Here is a 20,744-nt window from a genome sequence, read left to right as displayed (position 1 = left end):
GTCTTGTACCATTCTTCACCCTCATGAGTCCCTTATTGTGTCTCCCCTGAGACAAACAATAAGGGACCGATCCAAAGGTTATAAATAGGTCCACATTCTGAAAGGGAGAAGAACAATAACATTTTAATGGTAACAAAAATGGAGGCAAAACATATTTTCCGCATACTTCCTTTGTCAATAGTTCTACAAATGAACGTCTGGAGTCAAATTGATACCGAGGCGCTTTGGTACAAAATAATGTAGACGAAACTCTTGCGCCCTCTATTGTCCATTAAAGTGCATAACTACGTTTTTGGACAGTAACCATTTCTCATCGTTCTTTTAGATCCTACGGAGCCGCCAAAAAGATGTCTTTGTCTTGTGGACGCAAGATTAAACATATACAGTCTACCAAAACGTACTTGTGCAGAACTTGTGCGGGAAAGGAGTGAGTCATAACGCGGCATCGCTAAATGTAGTGTACTCTTAATCATAGGCGAAGTACTCAAGTAAAAACGTATGAGGGTCAATGACAGATTGAGCATTTATAAGTATGGGGTATAAATTGTGAGAAATTTGCATGGGGACCAATTGAAAAATTTTTATTTTCTTTTTTTTATTTTTTTTTCTTTGGGGGGTGGGTAGGTGAAACTAATTCAGTCAACAGTGGCTGAACAGCAAAAGTTCAGATGGTCAGAGTGACAGGAGAGACCAGGGATAATGCACCATTTCAAAAACAATACTAATTATGCATAATTCGCTTCGTCGTTGATACCACCTGTACACTTGAGTCATGTTGAACAATGATTGATAAGGTGAGGCTTCTGCCAATATGTGTGCGCATGCTTTTCTGACAGAGTGGACGCAACGTGAGGGGGTTGTGAGCGCACTCGAAACAAAAGCAGCCACGGAGGACTGTTTTAGAACACCAACAATACCAGATTTCCACTGGAAATTTACAGGAATAATAACTTATTTAGGGCAGCGCTAGGGGGTGGCAACCTTTACGCACACCTGTTGGAGGAAGAGGAAATTCTCCACACTAATGCTGGCGCTCGCTCGGGGAGGGGCGGGCGTGTGAGATCAGCCTTGCCTCCCTCTCACGCCTCTCCAACATTTATTCCTTGAACAGCATCCAACATCAGTTTTAAACTCACTAAAATGTATATCCCAAAAGGATGAAAATTCTTTCCACACGGAAAAGGTAAGACTGGTTACCTGGTTAGGCGTTCAAATAAACTGTCCACCTGTCTTCATGTCTAGTGGTATCCGACAGATTTGCATTGCGTGTTTTATTGACACATGACAGCCAAAGCTGTTTCCGGAACAATATCATTTTCACCTTAAAACTTTAAGTATTTCTTGTTTTATCGGAATTATCGTGATATTTGGTACTTTGGATTGTATTTTCCTGTCCGACTGAATAAACTTAATGCTTCATACCAGTTTGACTGGTATGATTTACATTTGGAAGACTGTTGCGGAAGTACTTTTTCGGCAAGGTATGATCTCGTACCCGGTGTTCCGCCATCTGGAAGATATCACCAATATTAAATTGAATTTAAGTAAACACGGCGTTCATCTGCTGACTTTACGGCTCATGAGGACTTGGTTGATTTTATTTTGAATAGACTAGGTCGTTGGATATTTTGCGCACAATGCGCTTGGCCAATGTTTTGCTTTGAATGATGCGCTTTATGCTTTCTTGTCTATCTCATGGTGGTTGAGCGTATATATGGGCGTCACTACGTAACATGTGAAGGTTTATAGCTGCCAATTAAAAAAATAAAATAAAATCATAAAAGCATTGCACAAAAGGCCAAACGTTGTCAACGTTGTCTGTTGACCCGCAGTCCCAGCCCACATCTGAAATATTGAGCCTAACTATGCAATGTTCTGATGATGAACATGCATGATATTAATCTTGTCAAATATATAAAATATGAATTGACAAAAGAGTGACACTTTTCTTTAATGAGGAGGAAGTGTGAACTTGGTGGCCATGCCTCAGATGTGCCCAGTGTTGATGCAGGGTCTTCTGTTTCACCTGACCGATTTTGGAAGTTTTCTTCAATTTCCTCACCTTACTTCCTGTCCTCTATTCCTTATGAAGACATCACAAGGAAGGAATGGTTTTTACCATGAGGCAACCTTCAGAGACATTTATTCATTTTATTACGGATATATGTATGTGTGACTTTTCGTACAACATACGCTTTGCTCAGTATCCATTTTTACAAAATGTGAGTGCGCCTGTGTGTGTTACGTGTTCGGTGTGTTGGTGGGTGTGAAAAGTAATTTTCTAGTGGAATTTTTATTCCTCTGAATTGGGATGCTAACCCGAGTTTGAGCACACACAGACGCACGCATGCACGCACGCACGCACGCACGCACGCACACACACACACACACACGCCTGTTTGTCCTGCAGCGCCCCCTATGCCTGAGCCCCTGGGGAATCAGCAGCACTTTGCAGCCAGTCTTTGGCTCATTCCAATCGCTTATTTTTCTCCTTTTTATTTTCCTTGCTCCTGACCTAGAAAGCGATCGAGGTCCGCCATCTTTTAGGACATTCAATCCCTTATATGTTCCTTTTAGGAGCTAGATGTAGAAGTTAGGAACTCCCAATCTTTTCTTTGAGCAAGAAAACATCAGCGCTTCCGTTGTGCAAGTGAACAGTGGTGTGCAAAAATGTGGGCACCCCTGGTCAAGAAGCCTTTTACAATTAATATCTCAGTGAACCTGACCTCTAAATAGTGCAGAGTTAAAACATTTTTTTAAACTTTCTTAAAGTTTTAAAGCAAGATTACTTTTATTTGAATTTCTTACAGTTTCAAGATAATAAAAACAAGTAAAAAGGCCCTGTGCAAAAGTTTGGGAGCCCTGTCAGTTAGTACTTTGTTACTCCTCCTCGGGAAAATATAACAAACTTGCAAATGCTTCCTGTCGCTAGCTAAGCTGTAGCCGCTGGAAAAACGCCTCAAGCTCAGAAATATTCTTCTGCCCCCTTGCATGTACAGCATGTTTGAGATCTCACCACAGATTTTCAATAATATTCAAGTCTGGGGACTGTGGTTCAATGGTTTTCCTGGATGTAGTTCATGGTTGATTTCAAGGTAAATGGTAAATGATCTGCATTGATATAGCGCCTTTATCCAAAGTGCTGTAGAATGAATGCTTCTCATTCACCCATTCACACACACACACACACACACACACACACACACACAGTCAGTCCACAGCTAACAGGGAATCTTTTTGGAACATTCAGTAACATTTTATATAGGTTCTAAGAAAGTTCCACTCTAATGTTAGAAAAAATAACATTTCTAGAATGTTCTTGAAACATGTGATTTAGGAAGGTTTTTAGAACGTGCTCACAGAACATGCCCCAGTTGCACAAAAATAACATTCAATTATGTTCAGGTAACCTACAATAAGGTTCATGACGTTACTGCAACGTTGCAAGAACGTTAAGAAATGTTACATAAATACTTTCTAATAACTTGACAAATTGAACGTTCTGGGAACCAAAACTAACCTTCTAACTAAACGTTCTGGGAACCTAACATTGTTATCTGGGTCAGGGGAAAGGCTGCTTCCATAATGAGTGCAACTGTGTGGAATAAAGGAGAAACACAAGACCAGTCGACAAGCTGCTTAAAGCTGACAGCCATCTTAGCAGCCTGAGCTTGTCCTAGTCATTGTGAAAGAGTAGACTTTGGCCTGTGGGTATGACTTTATACTGCCATGCTGTACCCAACCCAACTCGTAAGAGCAAAGTCAAAGTTTCCTTTAAAGCTTATTCGCTTTGTTTTATGTGACTAGATAGTAAATGGCATCCAAGCATTATGCGTGTTTGGCTTCTGACAATGTGACCTTCCTGCGAAGTGAGTAGCAATAATAATTTGATGGATCAATAATACTGAAGTAAGATGGATCATTATAAGCAGTGGGGAGTTATTGAATCCCATAGTAACCGGCTGTTTACCTGACAAGAGTTCAACATTTCAATAAGCTAAATTTCAGTTGGGGATAGCAGGCTGCTGATGTTCCCTCTTCTCTAAAAGGATGTTAATGATGCAGAAGTTCCTAACTGACAGGAAGTCTCTTTCATTAAAATAATTATGCGGCTGACTGTTTATCTCTGCAGATCGATATTGCGTCAGTTACTCACACCTTCTTGAAGATCAAGTAAAACCAGCTTCTGTGCTCTGAGAGATATTTTCCCTCCGAGTCTGTGAAGGCTTAAAATATGAAGTGTGTGTATTTCTGTGTATCAAACAATATGGAATGTTGACAGATGGCTGTACTTCCAGAACCTACAGACCTGGAAGAAAATGAGTTCCCCCCTCAGTGATTCAGTTCCCTCATGTTCTACACTATATAGTAAGCCGGCTTCAAGCCTGTTATTTTCCACTGTAAATATTTGAGCGTTTTTTGTTGCCCAAACTGGCATTCCCTGGAAAGCCTCTTAAATATAAAATGTTAAGCTCGCCTATAAGAATGTAAACAGCCCACAAAATTGCAGAAAACTTGAATAAATACCTGTACTGCACTGAATTATATTTGTGAAATGAAGTACAGTAACTGAGGTACTCCAGTCGATAAACAAATTTAGAGAAGTAACTGTTGTATGTGGTGTCTCTGTCTGTCTATCTGTCTGATTGTCTCTCTGTCTGTCTGTCTGTGTGTGTGTGTGTGTGTGTGTGTGTGTGTGTGTGTGCGTGTGTGTGTGTGTGGGGGGGGGGGGGGGTTGTGTGGGTGGGAACAGTAGCTCTCAAGTGGAACTTGTATCCCTCTTAATTGGGATAAAGATAAAGGTTTGAGTTGAGTGCAGTGGCTAGCAGGGCACTGTTTCATAGACCCTGTTTCCTCTGTGGGGTCCCACACACAGACCGACTGGACAGAGGGGTACGTGTCTGTTGGAACATTGCATGCTGGAAAGGGATTGGGGAATATTCTTTGCTAGAAGCTCTGTGTGGTCTACTCAGATAAAGCTGTGTGTGTAATCTGTGTGGAATAGATCGATCCTTGCCAGTTGTTGCCCTGATGCCAGGCATTAGCTTTCATAACTGTTACAGAGATTATATTGCACTGTTAGCTTTCTGCTGCTGAAGTTCAATGGGGAACTCGTTCAGAAGGACAAAATGTCATCTGAAGGGAAATACTGAAAGGCTGTTTAAATGCTTATTGGGTTTATTATGTTTATTATACTCAAGTGGTAAGAGCGGTCATTTGGCAGTCAGGGAGTTGCTGGTTCAATTCCCCGCCCTGGGTGTGTCAAAGTGTCCCAGAGCTTCTTCACAGGTTTCCACAGGTCGGTTGTATGTTGATGCCTGTTCTGTCACAGCAGAGTTGTTGCTGGTGGTTGTGCCACAGCAGAGTTTCTGCTGGTGTTTATGTCCCAGTGGAGTTTCTGCTGGTGTTTATGTCCCAGTGGAGTTTCTGCTGGTGTTTATGTCCCAGTGGAGTTTCTGCTGGTGTTTATGTCCCAGTGGAGTTTCTGCTGGTGTTTATGTCCCAGTGGAGTTTCTGCTGGTGTTTATGTCCCAGTGGAGTTTCTGCTGGTGTTTATGTCCCAGTGGAGTTTCTGCTGGTGTTTATGTCCCAGCGGAGTTTCTGCTGGTGCTTATGTCCCAGTGGAGTTTCTGCTGGTGTTTATGTCCCAGTGGAGTTTCTGCTGGTGTTTATGTCCCAGTGGAGTTTCTGCTGGTGCTTATGTCCCAGTGGAGTTTCTGCTGGTGTTTATGTCCCAGTGGAGTTTCTGCTGGTGTTTATGTCCCAGTGGAGTTTCTGCTGGTGTTTATGTCCCAGTGGAGTTTCTGCTGGTGTTTATGTCCCAGTGGAGTTTCTGCTGGTGCTTATGTCCCAGTGGAGTTTCTGCTGGTGTTTATGTCCCAGTGGAGTTTCTGCTGGTGTTTATGTCCCAGTGGAGTTTCTGCTGGTGCTTATGTCCCAGTGGAGTTTCTGCTGGTGTTTATGTCCCAGTGGAGTTTCTGCTGGTGCTTATGTCCCAGTGGAGTTTCTGCTGGTGTTTATGTCCCAGTGGAGTTTCTGCTGGTGTTTATGTCCCAGTGGAGTTTCTGCTGGTGTTTATGTCCCAGTGGAGTTTCTGCTGGTTGCTCTGGCTTAGTGAAGTGTTGGGAAAGATAGGCAGGAGGTAGAGGAGGGGCTAGAACCAGCAGGGTAGCCTAGTGGTAGGGCATTCTACTGGGAACTGAGTCCCTGCACTGAAATGTGCAGACCTGGGTCAAATGCATACAGTTTAGTAATTGTATGAAAATGGATTCAAATACTTTTCTGTGCTCAGTTGATCTTGTTTGGTGCAATTGAGCCAACCAAGAGGACCAGATGGGCTGGGCTTTTCACTTTCTGAGAGTGTTTCATAGGGGCCAATACACCTGACAAGCTCATTAAAGCGCAGGAAAGTACTTGAATCTGAACCAATTACGCATTTGACCCAGGTCTGGCACTATGTGAAAGTGTTCTCTCTCATGAGTCCATGCCCAGGTTGTTGTGAAAGATCTGGAATGGGTTGTTCAGTTCTTAAGCTAAATCTGAGGATTGTTGTTGTAATAAGGATAATCATCTTTGGGCATTCTAGTACCAGGCCTCTGATTGGCTGTAATGTGGGGGCTGGAGTGGAGACTTGGTTAGGTAACATTTACACACACGCACACACACACACACACGCCCACATACACACATACACATGCATATACAAATACAATGAGCTCCATTGTATTTTTGATAGATTTTGCTCTCTAGTCCATAATTCTAGATTTGTAATCATGCAATTGTAATCATGTGGCTCTTAGAAGTATCTATACATTTTGGATCAGCATTTTAAGTTCTGTGAATGTTCTGTAATTTCTACATGGTGAAACTTGTAAATTGTTTGATTGCAAATGTAAAATAGCAGAGTACATATTCAAAAAATGTTTTTGTCCATAACATACATGCATACACATAGATATGCAAATATTTATACACACACGTGCATAGCGTTTTCCCTCGTCCATCTACCAATAAAACCATGTATTCTTTTCCTCTCAGATCTTCAGACTCCGGGTTCAGGATACTGATGCAGAGGCCTTAACCCACCAATCCTAAAAAATGCCTTAAACCAGCGTACAGCAAAGCTTAAACCAGTGTACACTGAAGCTTTAAACCAGCGCAAACTGAAGCTTTAAACCTGCATACTGAAAAGTTTTAACCGAGCATACATCTGCCTTCTGGCTTCTTCGACAATCATCTCCAGCCCCGCATACACAGTAAGGACACATCCAATTTAAGCACAGCAGGCTGTTATAAAAAGAACAGTAACTTCATTTAAAAACCACTGTTCTATGTTCTGTGTGAGTGACTGTATTTTAACCCTAAAGATAAAGATGTCATCTGCCACCACTGAAAATGGACCAGGACAGACCCAGAACAGTCGTGACAAAACGTTAAAGAAGGTACAGACTCACTGGGCCTCACTGTGTGTATGAGTGTGTGTTTGTGCGTCCATGCCTGTGCACGTGTGTGTGTGTGTGTGTGTGTGTGTGTGTGTGCGCGCGCGCGCGTGCATGTACATGTGTGTGTGTATGTTTGTGTGGACGTGTGTGTAGGCGTGCATATCTGTGCATATACATGTGTGTGTCTGCGTGGATATAAACGTGTGTGTGAATATGACAGTAAGGTGGTGCAGATGTGTATTGCATATGACAAGGAGGTGCAGTTGTGTGTTGAAAATGACAGTAAGGAGGTGCAGGTGTGTTTTGAACATAACAGTAAGGAGGTGCAACAGGTGTGTGTTGAAAATGACAGTAAGGAGGGGCAGGTGTGTGTTGAATATAACAGTAAGGCGGGGGAACAGGTGTGTGTTGGATATGACAGTAAGGAGGTGCAACATGTGTGTGTTGAAAATGACAGTAAGGAGGTGCAGGTGTGTGTTGAATATAACAGTAAGGAGGTGCAACAGGTGTGTGTTGAAAATGACAGTAAGGAGGTGCAGGTGTGTGTTGAATATAACAGTAAGGAGGTGCAACAGGTGTGTGTTGAAAATGACAGTAAGGAGGTGCAGGTGTGTGTTGAATATAACAGTAAGGAGGTGCAACAGGTGTGTGTTGAAAATGACAGTAAGGAGGTGCAGGTGTGTGTTGAATATAACAGTAAGGAGGTGCAACATGTGTGTGTTGAAAATGACAGTAAGGAGGTGCAGGTTTGTGTTGAATATAACAGTAAGGTGGTGCAACAGGTGTGTGTTGAAAATGACAGTAAGGAGGTGCAGGTGTGTGTTGGATATGACAGTAAGGAGGTGCAACAGGTGTGTGTTGAAAATGACAGTAAGGAGGTGCAGGTGTGTGTTGAATATAACAGTAAGGAGGTGCAACATGTGTGTGTTGAAAATGACAGTAAGGAGGTGCAGGTGTGTGTTGAATATAACAGTAAGGAGGTGCAACATGTGTGTGTTGAAAATGACAGTAAGGAGGTGCAGGTTTGTGTTGAATATAACAGTAAGGAGGTGCAACAGGTGTGTGTTGAAAATGACAGTAAGGAGGTGCAGGTGTGTGTTGAATATAACAGTAAGGAGGTGCAACAGGTGTGTGTTGAATATAACAGTAAAGAGGTGCTAATGTATGTTCTAGCCCACCTCGTCAGCATTGAGGGGTGCAATTCAGCTGGGCATCGGCTACACGGTGGGGAATCTGACCTCCAAACCTGACAGAGATGTGCTGATGCAGGACTTCTACATGGTGGAGAGTGTCTTCATGCCCAGGTATGCCAACATCATGCGCAGGTATGCTAACATCATGCCCAGGTATGCTAACATCATGCCCAGGTATGCCAACATCATGCCCAGGTATGCCGACATCATGCCCAGGTATGCCAACATCATGCCCAGGTATGCCAACATCATGCCCAGGTATGCTAACAGCATTCCCAGATATGCTAATATCATGCTCAGGTATGTATGCATCATGCCCAGGTATGCCAGTGTTTACATGTAAGAGAAACCGCTGTATCTCTGAGGGGCTGTGACGGGGGAGGGTTGATTGCCTGAGTCACGAATGAAAGATCATGCGTCGGAGAAAAGGTACATGACTGGGACCCGCAAGGTCGGTGGTTCTAATCCCAGTGTAGCCACAATAAGATCCACACAGCCGTTGGGCCCTTGAGCAAGGCCCTTAACCCTGCATTGCTCCAGGGGAGGATTGTCTCCTTCTTCGTCTAAATCAACTGTACATCGCTCTGGATAAGAGCATCTGCCAAATTCCATTAATGTAATATTATTATTATTAGTATTATTACAGCAAGTTAAAATAACAGTTTTCAGAGAGCTCTGCATATCCTGTAGTCATGGGCCAGTGACTTTGACCCCTCCCTGTGGATAGTTAACCGGAGGAAGGTTTATGCACACAGTTTCAGAATGAGGCTTCCCAGAAAGCGATAACATGGAGATAACCACTCCCTCGCCTGCTGCCAGTCCCGCTGTCAGACGCAGGACAAAGGGAGGACCTGTGCTAACAGTGGAGAGTAAATGACTGGGCTTGGTTCTGTACAGATAAGGGCCTCTCTTACTCTCTGTGCAATCAGTGACAGAGAAACAAAACGCCTTTATACAGCACTGCTCTAGAGCGCCCTCTGCTGCTCTGGCAGGGTACAGCAGAGGAACTCCAGTCGTTGTTGTTCAGGCATTTCTCAGTGAGACGCATGTGCAACAGGGTTAAGGTGGGGTACAGGGGAGGTTTGTTATCGAGTGAGGAGTGTGTGTACTTTTACAAATTCATGATTTTTCATGTCAATAAAGCCAATAGAAATATAACTGATATAGGAAGGTGAGAGAGGAGATGGATCCCCCAGCACAGGCACACATTTTTCTCTTGAAATTTTGTTTTTTAATAGGAAATGTTAATGTTGGAAACTTTCTTGACTGTGTGTCTGTTTTGGGTTGGACCGTCTGTGAGCATGGTCTGTTATTAATGTTGGTTATGCCTGTGGCTGTGTGTCTGTTTTGGGTTGGACCCGTCCTCCCTGGTCTGGCTCTGATCCTCTCAGTGAAGGGAGTAACCTTACCCCAGCTCATCACTATCCGGACTTCCGCTTCAAGACCTACGCCCCCATGGCCTTCCGTTACTTTCGCGAGCTCTTCGGGATCAAGCCTGACGATTACCTGGTGAGTTCTGCAGCGCTCCCCATGGGAATCACACTGAACCGGACCACACCTTTTCCTCAGAACTACACCCTGAACACAACCACACCTGTATCCCAGAAGTACACCCTAAACACAACCACGCCTGTTTGCCAGAACCACACCCTAAACACAACCACGCCTGTTTGCCAGAACCACACCCTGAACACAACCACACCTGTATCCCAGAACTACACCCTGAACACAACCACACCTGTATCCCAGAACCACACCCTAAACACAACCACGCCTGTTTGCCAGAACCACACCCTGAACACAACCACACCTTTTCCCCAGAACCACACCCTGAACACAACCACGCCTGTTTGCCAGAACCACACCCTGAACACAACCACGCCTGTTTGCCAGAACCACACCCTGAACACAACCACACCTTTTCCCCAGAACCACACCCTGAACACAACCACGCCTGTTTGCCAGAACCACACCCTGAACACAACCACACCTGTATCCCAGAACTACACCCTGAACACAACCACGCCTGTATCCCAGAACTACACCCTGAACACAACCACACCTGTTTGCCAGAACCACACCCTGAACACAACCACGCCTGTATCCCAGAACTACACCCTGAACACAACCACACCTGTTTGCCAGAACCACACCCTGAACACAACCACACCTGTATCCCAGAACTACACCCTGAACACAACCACACCTTTTTCCCAGAACCACACCCTGAACACAACCACGCCTGTTTGCCAGAACCACACCCTGAACACAACCACACCTGTATCCCAGAACTACACCCTGAACACAACCACACCTGTATCCCAGAAGTACACCTGTATCCCTGAACCAAACCCTGAACACAACTACACCTGTATACACAGCAAACCGGTGTCCCCAGCAACAGAAGAAAGTTATAACCCCTTCCAATCCAGGTCGGAATGTTCACTCCGATTGGCTGCACATTAACATGATGGACTGGTCAGTCCTGCCTGAGCTAAATCAAGAGATAATTTAGGGAGAGATCATGTCTGAAACTGTGTTGTATATTTGTACGTGTCTTCGCAGTACTCCATATGTAACGAACCCCTGATCGAGCTGTCCAACCCAGGAGCCAGCAGCTCTTGGTTCTACGTTACAAGTGACGATGAATTCATCATCAAGACTGTCCAGAACAAAGAAGCTGAGTTCCTTCAGAAGCTGCTGCCTGGTTATTACATGGTGAGCCATCTAACTAACTGCCCCCAAACTACCCACTATTCTTAACAACCATTTACCCCTTACTGTCCTGCACACTTAATAACCCCTCCTGCAAGCTTCCCCGCCCTGTCCCTGAACTACCCCTCAGTTTTAACGACCTCTGACCCTTAGATTGGTCATGATGAGGTTAAAGTTATCGTGCTTTGATGATGATGCTTGTTTTCGTGTTTCTTTAATGGTGAATGGTAAATGGCAGGCATTTATATAGCGCCTTTATCCAAAGCGCTGTACAATTGATGCTTCTCCATTCACCCATTCATACACACACTCACACACCGACGGCGATTGGCTGCCACGCAAGGCACCGACCAGCTCGTCAGGAGCATTTGGGGGTTAGGTGTCTTGCTCAGGGACACTTCGACACAGCCCGGGCGGGGGATCAAACCGGCAACCCTCCAACTGCCAGACAACTGCCAGTAACTGCCTTACTGCCTGAGCCATGTCACCCCCTTTCTTTAGTGTGAGATTTGCTGTTTTTTTTTTCTTTATGACAGCATGAAGATTGGATAAATCTCAGACTGAACTCTTTCCTCTTCCTCTCTCTGTCTTCCTCTTCCTCTCGGTAGAACTTAAATCAGAACCCAAGGACCTTGCTGCCAAAGTTCTATGGGCTGTACTGTGTGCAGTCCGGCGGGGTGAACACGCGTCTGGTGGTCATGAACAACGTGCTGCCGCGCGCCATGCAGATGCACTGCAAGTACGACCTGAAGGGCTCCACCTACAAACGCCGAGCCTCACGCAAGGAGAGGGAGAAGAGCAGTCCCACCTACAAAGACCTGGACTTCCAGGACATGCACGAGGAGGGCCTCCACTTTGACCAGGACACCTACAGCGCCCTCACCAAAACTCTGCAGAGAGACTGCCGGGTGAGTGACTGACTCTTTCCATGATCTTAAAGCTCTCCAGGACCTGAGGTAAAAATCACTTATTTTTACCTCCTTGCATCCTGCACAACTGAGTGGAATGGGCCCTTTATCTCCCTGTAGGTGTGGCCTGGTTGACTAATCCACTGCCTGCTTGAGCAGTGTCTGTTTAACCCCTTCCCTTACTGACAAGTGTGGTTAGGACCTCCCCTCACCGGCAATGAGCTAAGTCTGGTTAGGACCTCCCTTTACTGCTAATGAGCCAATTGTGGTTATCACCTACCCTTTTGTTGTCTCAGGAGAGTGGTGCTGTGGGCATGATGTGGTTGTCCCTTGTTCAGGTCCTGGAGAGCTTTAAGATCATGGTGTGGTTGTCCTATTGTCAGGTCCTGGAGAACTTTAAGATCATGGTGTGGATGTCCCATAGTCAGGTCCTGGAGAACTTTAAGATCATGGTGTGGTTGTCCCTTGTTCAGGTCCTGGAAAACTTTAAGATCATGGTGTGGTTGTCCCATAGTCAGATCCTGAAGAGCTTTAAGATCATGGTGTGGTTGTCCCATAGTCAGGTCCTGGAGAACTTTAAGATCATGGTGTGGTTGTCCCTTGTTCAGGTCCTGGAAAACTTTAAGATCATGGTGTGGTTGTCCCATAGTCAGGTCCTGGAGAGCTTTAAGATCATGGTGTGGTTGTCCCATAGTCAGGTCCTGGAGAACTTTAAGATCATGGTGTGGTTGTCCCTTGTTCAGGTCCTGGAGAGCTTTAAGATCATGGACTACAGTCTGCTGCTGGGCATCCACGTGCTGGACCAGAGGCCCAAGATCAGGGAGGCAGAACCTCAGACGGGCGGGGCAGGAGCAGGGGCAGGGGCAGCAGGCCTGACGAGGGGGCGGCCGCTGTCTCAGAAGGTGCTGTACTCCACTGCTCTGGAGTCCATCCAGGGGGATGGGAAAGTGGGCGAGGCTGTGACCACCGACGCCACGTGAGTGACCACACGCCTAACATAACATTACATCACATCACATCACATAATGGCGAGAACAGGCCATTCAGCAATGCTCACCTTTTCCTAACTCTTGTACCTCCTGCTTAGTTTGCCGAAATGCAAAATAATATCTAGCACAGTATCAAGCCTGGTCTTGAAATCCCCAGTGTCTCTGCCTACATTTACACAAGCTATTTCACACAGTGACCACTCAAAGGACTTCCTAATATCTGTTCGGAATTTATCCATTGCTAATTTCTATTTATGCCCCCTCGTTCTGCTAACCAAACTCACCCTGAAGAATTGCCTGAAGTTCAATCAAATCCTGAATTTAAAATCCTCCATCAAATCAAGTATTTTTTTAAATTTTACTCAGCTTAAAGAGATTGAGCATCTTTTGTCCATGGAATCAATCTGTTTGCCCTTCTCTGAACCTTTTCCAGTGCCTCTATATCTTTCTTATGGTGCATTCCCTAGAAGTGCACACAGTACTCCAAGTGTGGTCTGCACATAGCCTGTGTGAGCTCTACCTTCCTACCCAACACTGCACACTGACTATCCAGAACAAGTGTTCCAAATTAGCTTCTCACTGCATCATATGTGTGGTGGTATTTTTTATTGATTTTGTTTTTTTTATCCTTCCACCACCCAACTTTTTACAAAAATACAGAACATATTAAAAACATTGACATACATTAAACAATATTTGAATGGAAATAAAAGTCAGTCCCATACCTGCAATATGAATACAAATGAATAAAGTGTCCTAATAAAGTGCTCAGTGAGTGTATTTCTGTATTTATTCTCTGTAGTATGGGAGGTATTCCTGCCAAGCACAAAGAGGAGAAGCTGTTGATCTTCCTGGGAATCATCGACATTTTACAGTCCTACAGGTATGAGAGCACTCCCATTCCAGCTCACACTTTCTGCTCCTCAGAACATTCCCAGAACACTGGGAAAGTTAGGGTGAACATTTCCTGCAACATTAGGAACATTAACAGTAAATAGTCCCTGCATGTACATTTGTCCAATTTCCTGTGTGTCCTGTGTGTCCCTTGAATTCTATGGCACAATTTGTCACATTGATTGAAAAAGCAGCCAATGTTATGGGGATGTGTGATGGAAGGGGAAGGGAGAGGAGGACATTTTGATGATTCTGTTTCACATTTCAGGTTTACCAAGAAACTGGAACACTCCTGGAAAGCTTTGGTCCATGATGGAGTAAGTGAACGTGTGAGCGTGAGTCCGAGTCCGAGGGGGTAAAATGGGTATAATGGGAGGTGGGGACTCCTGCTGTAAGGGTGTGTGTGTGTGTGCGTGTGTGTGTGCGTGCAGGCGGGCGAGCGATGGAATAGATAAATAATCATCAGTTTATTTATCTATTTTCAGGACTCCGTGTCTGTGCACCGGCCTGGTTTCTATGCTGACAGGTTTATGAAGTTCATGAGCACCACCGTGTTTAAGAAGACTCCTGGTGAGCAGGGTTCTGTATCTCCATTCATTCCTTCACATTTCTGGACTCCTGTAAAATAGCTTTTTTAAATATCTGTAGCACAACCCAACATGTCTGCTCATGTACAGCATTGTGAGTTCCCCAACACAGAGCCCCTGGGCTCAGAGTCTATCTGAGGGACACGTTAGTGTCCGTTGAGTCACTGTGTGGATGGTGATGGTGCTGGTCACGTGACCCTCGACTCTCCTGTCCTCTCCTCTCAGGCATCCGCGGTGCTTCCTCCAAGAGGAAGAGGAGCTCGGTCCTGGCACAGAAGTCCGCCTCCCAGGAGCTGCTCTCCTCCCACAGGGAGGAGAAGAAGGAGGAGAGGAGAGAGAGACTGGAACGGGCGCGCAGCCTGGCGAGCCTCAGCGGACAGGGTACAACAGTGCAGCCACACTGGACTACATTACCCACACTGCACTGCAGGTCTTCTCAGGGAATTGACAGTTATGAATAAGGTGCTGTCTTTCTCCATACTGGACTACATTACCCACACTGCACCGCATGTCATCTTTGGGGAATGACTGTTCAGGTGAATAAGATGCTGTGTTTTTTCTACACTGGACTACATTACCCACAATGCTCTGCAGGTCATCTTAGGGGAATGACTGTTCAGGTGAATAAGGTGCTATGTTCCTCCACTCTGGACTACATTACCCACACTGCACTGTCTCCTCTCAGGTAAATAACCATTCAGGTGAATAAGGTGCTGTGTTCCTCCACTGCAGTGCCCTACCCACGTCCTGACCAGGTTACACTCCCAAAGGGTCTGTACCGGGCCATCTCCATGGTACCCACAACTTCCTCCTCCCTGACGACCGTCAATCAAAGTCTGGAGACTCTGAAGTCGAAGAGCAGGTACCTAGTATACACTCCTATAGTACGCTCATACTGCGTACAGTCTACTGCTTCAGCTGCCTTCATCTTTAAGGTGTGAGGTGACAAATGTGATTGGAATGTTCTTAACTCAGCTCAGGTTTTGTGTGGAACAAATTAATGTTTTGGGGGAAAAGTGGGCAGTTTGTCACTCATGATTATGTGACTGATTATGTGACTCCCCCCCCACAGCGGAGACATCTCTCACCCCCCCCTCCCTTTGAAGGACAGCTCCTCCTCTTTGGGCTCCGCCCCCAGCAAGTCAGATGGGGAGAAGAACGACGGGACAGTGCTGGACGAGTACTTTGTGAGTACCTGACCCACACTGTCCCAATACCTCTACCTGTAACATCAGAGTGAGTACCTGTCCCAATACCTCTACCTGTAACATCAGTGTGAGTACCTGTCCCAGTAGCTCTACCTGTAACATCAGAGTGAGTACCTGTCCCAATAGCTCTACCTGTAACATCAGAGTAAGTACCTGTCCCAATAGCTCTACCTGTAACATCAGAGTAAGTACCTGTCCCAATAGCTCTACCTGTAACATCAGAGTGAGTACCTGTCCCAATACCTCTACCTGTAACATCAGTGTGAGTACCTGTCCCAATAGCTCTACCTGTAACATCAGAGTGAGTACCTGTCCCAATAGCTCTACCTGTAACATCAGAGTAAGTACCTGTCCCAATAGCTCTACCTGTAACATCAGAGTAAGTACCTGTCCCAATAGCTCTACCTGTAACATCAGAGTGAGTACCTGTCCCAATAGCTCTACCTGTAACATCAGAGTAAGTACCTGTCCCAAAATCACTACCTGTAGCATCATAGAGAGTACCTGTCCCAATAAATCAACCTGTAGCATCATAGAGAGTACCTGTCCCAATAAATCAACCTGTAGCATCATAGAGAGTATCTGTCCCAATAAATCAACCTGTAGCATCATAGAGTATCTGTCCCAATAACTGTCTGTCCTGTAGCATCATCACTGACTCCACCCCTTCTGAGTTCCTATGACATTATGACTGGCTCCACCCTTCTTGTTGATTTCTAGTAAGATCCATCACTGTCTCTGCCCCTTACTGTCGGGTTCCAGTGACCTGTGGAGCCATCGGACTTCTTTCAATCAACATCAGTTGGCATATTCCACTCACATTGTCAGTCAATGCACTCCACCCATTAATCAGTCACTCATTTCAGTCAGCAGAGGTCACACTAGAGCAGAGTATACTCATCTCACACTCACCTTACCCCGCTCTCACTCACCTCACCTCTCACTCACCTCACACTCACCTCTCACTCACATACCACCTCACCTCACCCTTACCTCACCCTCACATTATACCACCTCACCTCACACTCATCTCACACTCACCTCACCCTCACCTCACACTCACCTCACACTTACCTCACCCTCATCTCACACTCACCTCACCCTCACCTCACACTCATCTCACACTCACCTCACACTAAGGTGGCTCAGTATACTCGCCTCACACCATCTTTCTCAGTGTTCCTGGGCAAGAACAGGCTACAGTTCAGTTCATATGATCAGACAGTTACATGGTGTTACATGTCGTCATGTATCCACTCTTTAATATTTACATTTGTGGGTACTGTTTTAACACTGTTTCTTAGCACATCATACAACTATATTTATGTAAGAAAATAAATGTCCTTTTTGTGCATGTCTTAAAGAATGTTTACAGTGACCGGTTGCCAAGCACAGTGTAGTTATTGTCTCTTTGTAGGAGGTGTGATGTCACTAGACCCCACCCTCTGAAGGGGCTGTCCTTTTGAAACATTCTAATTAATTTAAGTACTTTTATGAAGTCAAAGCAGGACATTTGAAAACAAATATCAGAACATACACTCAGTGAGCACTTCATTAGGTACTTATTAGACATATTTTTTAGACTTAATAGGCTGTAGCCTATCCACTTAGAGGTTTTATGCATTGTGTGTTCAGAGATGCTCTTCTGCATACCACTGTTGGTTATTTGCGTTACTGTCACCTTCCTGTCAGCTTCAACCAGTCTGGCCCTTCTTCTCTGACCTCTCTCATTAACAACGTGTTTCTGCCCACATAACTGCTGCTTACTGCACGTTTTTTTTTTCTGCACAATTCTCTGCAAACTCTAAAGTCTGTTGTGTGTGAAGATCACAGGAGATTAGCCGTTTCTGAAATACTCAAAGCAACCTATCTGGCACCAACAATCATTCCACAGTCAAAATCACTTCAATCACATTTCTTCCAAATTTTGACATTTGGTCTGAAAAACAGCTGAACCTCTTGACCATGTCTGCATGCTTTTTTGCATTTATTTGCTGCCACATGATTTGCTGATTAAATATTTGCATTAATAAGCTGGGGTCAGGTCTACCTAATAAAGTGCTCAGTTAGTGTAGTTTGTAAAAACACCATCTACTAACATTTTTTCAGTATTTAAATATCTGCAAAAGTTATTTTTCAATATTATTGAACAGATGAGGTGGATTCATAGATACAATAGTGCATTCATGAAAGTATCCTCAGAATAATGTGTTTGTATTTGATTCATTATCTCAGTTAAATTATCTTTGAATCTTTGATCAAGCTGTTTTGTTTTTGAGAGTAATTTATTGAATAAATAAACATGGTACTGCAGATTGTGAAAATGCAAAGAAAAGCTGTCTGTATAATAAATAAATAACTTATTTGAACTCATTGTGTTGTTTTCGTCATTCCTGAGTTTAAGATATTTTAATGCCTTTAAATTATTTGTTTTGTTCAGTCTACATCAGCTGTTTGGTTACTTTGGCCTTTCTGCACGTGTACCTCAATAAAACTAATCTCCAGAGTAGTTCTTCATAGTAGTAGTACTTATCATAGTAATCCACTACTGATTATAACGAATAGAGCTTTATCGCCCTCTAGTGGTACACATCCTGTCGTTATCAAAAATGCTGTTAATTAAAAAAAAAAAACATTTAACCTAATAAACTGATGGCACGATGTGCAGACGCAAGGACAGCTCAGGTATTAAATCAATAATTATATGGGCAAAACATTTTCACTTGTCTTGACTCAAATTTGAATTGTACTTTTTAAACAGTAATGACACATCTGCAAAGTTTTCATAAAAATAGTTTTTCTTTTATATTGTACATTTTTTTAATGTCATTTAAAATTTCTATTAAAAAAAACGATTAAATGGTAGGCATTTATATAGCGCCTTTATCCAAAGCGCTGTACAATTGATGTTTCTCATTCACCCATTCATACACACTCACACACCAACGGTGATTGGCTGCCATGCAAGGCACCGACCAGCTCGTCAGGATCATTTGGGGGTTAGGTGTCTTGCTCAGGGACACTTTGACACAGCCCGGGCGGGGGATCGAACCGGCAACCCTGCCAGATGACTGCTCTTACTGCCTGAGCCATGTCGCCATATTATTATTATTTTTGTTTGTTTGTTGGCACCCTCTGTAAGAAAAGGCTCAATCTCAATCTTACACTCAAAATGTGAGAGAAATCAAACCTTGAATTAATGTAAAGTGATGCAAAGAAAACAGATTAGAAAATTTTTCTCAAAATCATGTCTCAATTATTAGCACTCTGGATCTGTGATGTTGTGGGATTATTTTACTTCCTAGGGCCCAAAGAACCTTCTTATGATCCGTGGAATTATGGACTCCATCGAACACCAGGAGGCTATAGTTCTAGAATCTGGCTGCTTCTACCAGGAGGGTACAACTGGGCCATGGATGGATCTTCCAGCAGGACAATGACCCAAAGCATACGTCCAAATCCACACAAATAAGGTTCACTGAACACCAAATCAAGCTTTTGCAATGGCCTCCCCAGTCCCCTGACCTCTGAACCCCACTGTGCCCCCAAGAGCCCCCAAGCAAAGACCAAGGACTCCGAAGGGTCCACCATTTTGTGTCTCATCTCTTTGTATGTGCTCTCCCACCACATCAGCCATCTTAAGGGAAGGCCCAATGCTCCTATATTGGCACTATCTTTCAGAATGTTCAGAATTCAAGAAAAAAAAATAAAAAATTAGTTCAAGATTTCTCTATGCAATGATATCACAATAAAACAATATTATTTTCTCATATTACTGCACATGGAACTATTTGATGAGCAATATTAAAGTTACCCAGTTAACTTATTTTTGCTCATATTCATTGAGGTTGGCAGTAATGCTAGAGGGCAGTTAAGCAGTAAAGTAATGCTAATATGATAAGCATGATATGGGCCCAGGACTTTTTCATCTCGCAACCCTCTGGAGAAGAAAAGCGAGTGTTATGCAACTAACAATACACAGTCAGATTCAATGTGATGGGAACATTCTTTACTTGGACTTGACCGGTGTGAACAGCTGTGCCAAAATAATGAGATTTACACTTCTCTAGAATGTTCCATCTTGCTTGCTGGACTGCACACTCAGAGCAGGCAGCATCATATCTGGGAAACTGGGAAAAGCCAAAATGACAAGAATATAAACATGATACATTTATGAAAATATGTATTAATTCTGGAATAAATGTAAAGGATATTTGCTTCAGGAGAGAGGAACATACTGTATGCTGTACATATCAAAGGAAATATGTTATAGACACATTTTTGCAGCCTTAATTTGTTCATAACTTATAAAATGTATTCTTATAAAATGCACTTAGCGGTAGTAAGGTAGCTATTGTGTTTTTACACAGGGTGTTTGGCCATTCTCACACATGTAAAAGGCTTTGTGAAACCTGAGGAGAGATTTGTGGGATTGTGTTTCGCTTGTAAAGCGTAAACCATAGCTACGCAGCACCGGAGCCCAGACCCAGTAGCTGCAGGCATCGTCTCTCGGGAGCGTGCGTAGGAACTGGATGAACCGGTTTCGCGGGTGTATAACAGACCTCTTCACACCAAAAGGGCCCTGGTGTAAAACCCAGCTACACGTTTGAAATGACAAGCTACCAGCTGTTTCGAAAAATAACTTGAGCTGGTCAAACGATGTTGAGCATGGAGCTACTAACTGTTTCCAAACCTAGTTTTAGCTGTTTGTTTCTGTTTTCAGCAGGGGATTTATTTTACACGTAAACGTAAATAAACGTGTAATAAGGCTCATTTAAAAAAAATAACTCCGGTTAATAAAAGTAATT

The 20,744-nt window shown here is 44.0% G+C and overlaps 1 protein-coding gene across 4 annotated transcripts; it reads left to right on the top strand.

Annotated features, from left to right (window-relative positions):
- The first annotated feature begins 1,030 nt into the window (after positions 1-1,030).
- On the top strand, positions 1,031-18,309 carry LOC133141938 (phosphatidylinositol 4-phosphate 5-kinase type-1 beta-like). 4 transcript variants are annotated; one of them, XM_061262772.1, is made up of 15 exons: positions 1,031-1,183; positions 7,039-7,256; positions 7,368-7,442; positions 8,616-8,746; positions 10,027-10,144; positions 11,201-11,353; positions 11,959-12,258; positions 13,002-13,234; positions 14,050-14,130; positions 14,410-14,458; positions 14,627-14,711; positions 14,954-15,109; positions 15,461-15,590; positions 15,801-15,915; positions 16,657-18,309. In XM_061262772.1, exons 3-15 carry the CDS (start codon positions 7,374-7,376, stop codon positions 16,657-16,659), a joined length of 1,623 nt encoding a protein of 540 aa, XP_061118756.1. In that variant the 5' UTR covers positions 1,031-1,183; positions 7,039-7,256; positions 7,368-7,373; the 3' UTR covers positions 16,660-18,309. The 4 variants fall into 4 exon arrangements, 2 of the variants coding, with proteins under 2 accessions (XP_061118756.1, XP_061118755.1); XM_061262771.1 differs by having other exon boundaries at positions 15,801-15,964; XR_009710142.1 differs by lacking the exon at positions 16,657-18,309 and having other exon boundaries at positions 14,954-15,357; positions 15,439-15,590; positions 15,801-15,818.
- Positions 18,310-20,744: the final 2,435 nt, after the last annotated feature.

This window comes from Conger conger, chromosome 12, assembly GCF_963514075.1.
Source record: "Conger conger chromosome 12, fConCon1.1, whole genome shotgun sequence".
Lineage (NCBI taxonomy): Eukaryota > Metazoa > Chordata > Actinopteri > Anguilliformes > Congridae > Conger > Conger conger.
Note: the sequence above shows the minus strand (reverse complement) of the source record. Positions and strands in the feature narration are given on the sequence as shown.

Coding starts and splice junctions, on each gene's coding strand:
- LOC133141938 (XM_061262771.1), top strand. CDS start 7,374: ATGTCATCTGCCACCACTGAAAATGGACCAGGACAGACCCAGAACAGT. Junction 12,259..13,001: donor CTCTGCAGAGAGACTGCCGG/GTGAGTGACTGA, acceptor TCCCTTGTTCAG/GTCCTGGAGAGCTTTAAGAT. Junction 14,131..14,409: donor GACATTTTACAGTCCTACAG/GTATGAGAGCAC, acceptor TTCACATTTCAG/GTTTACCAAGAAACTGGAAC.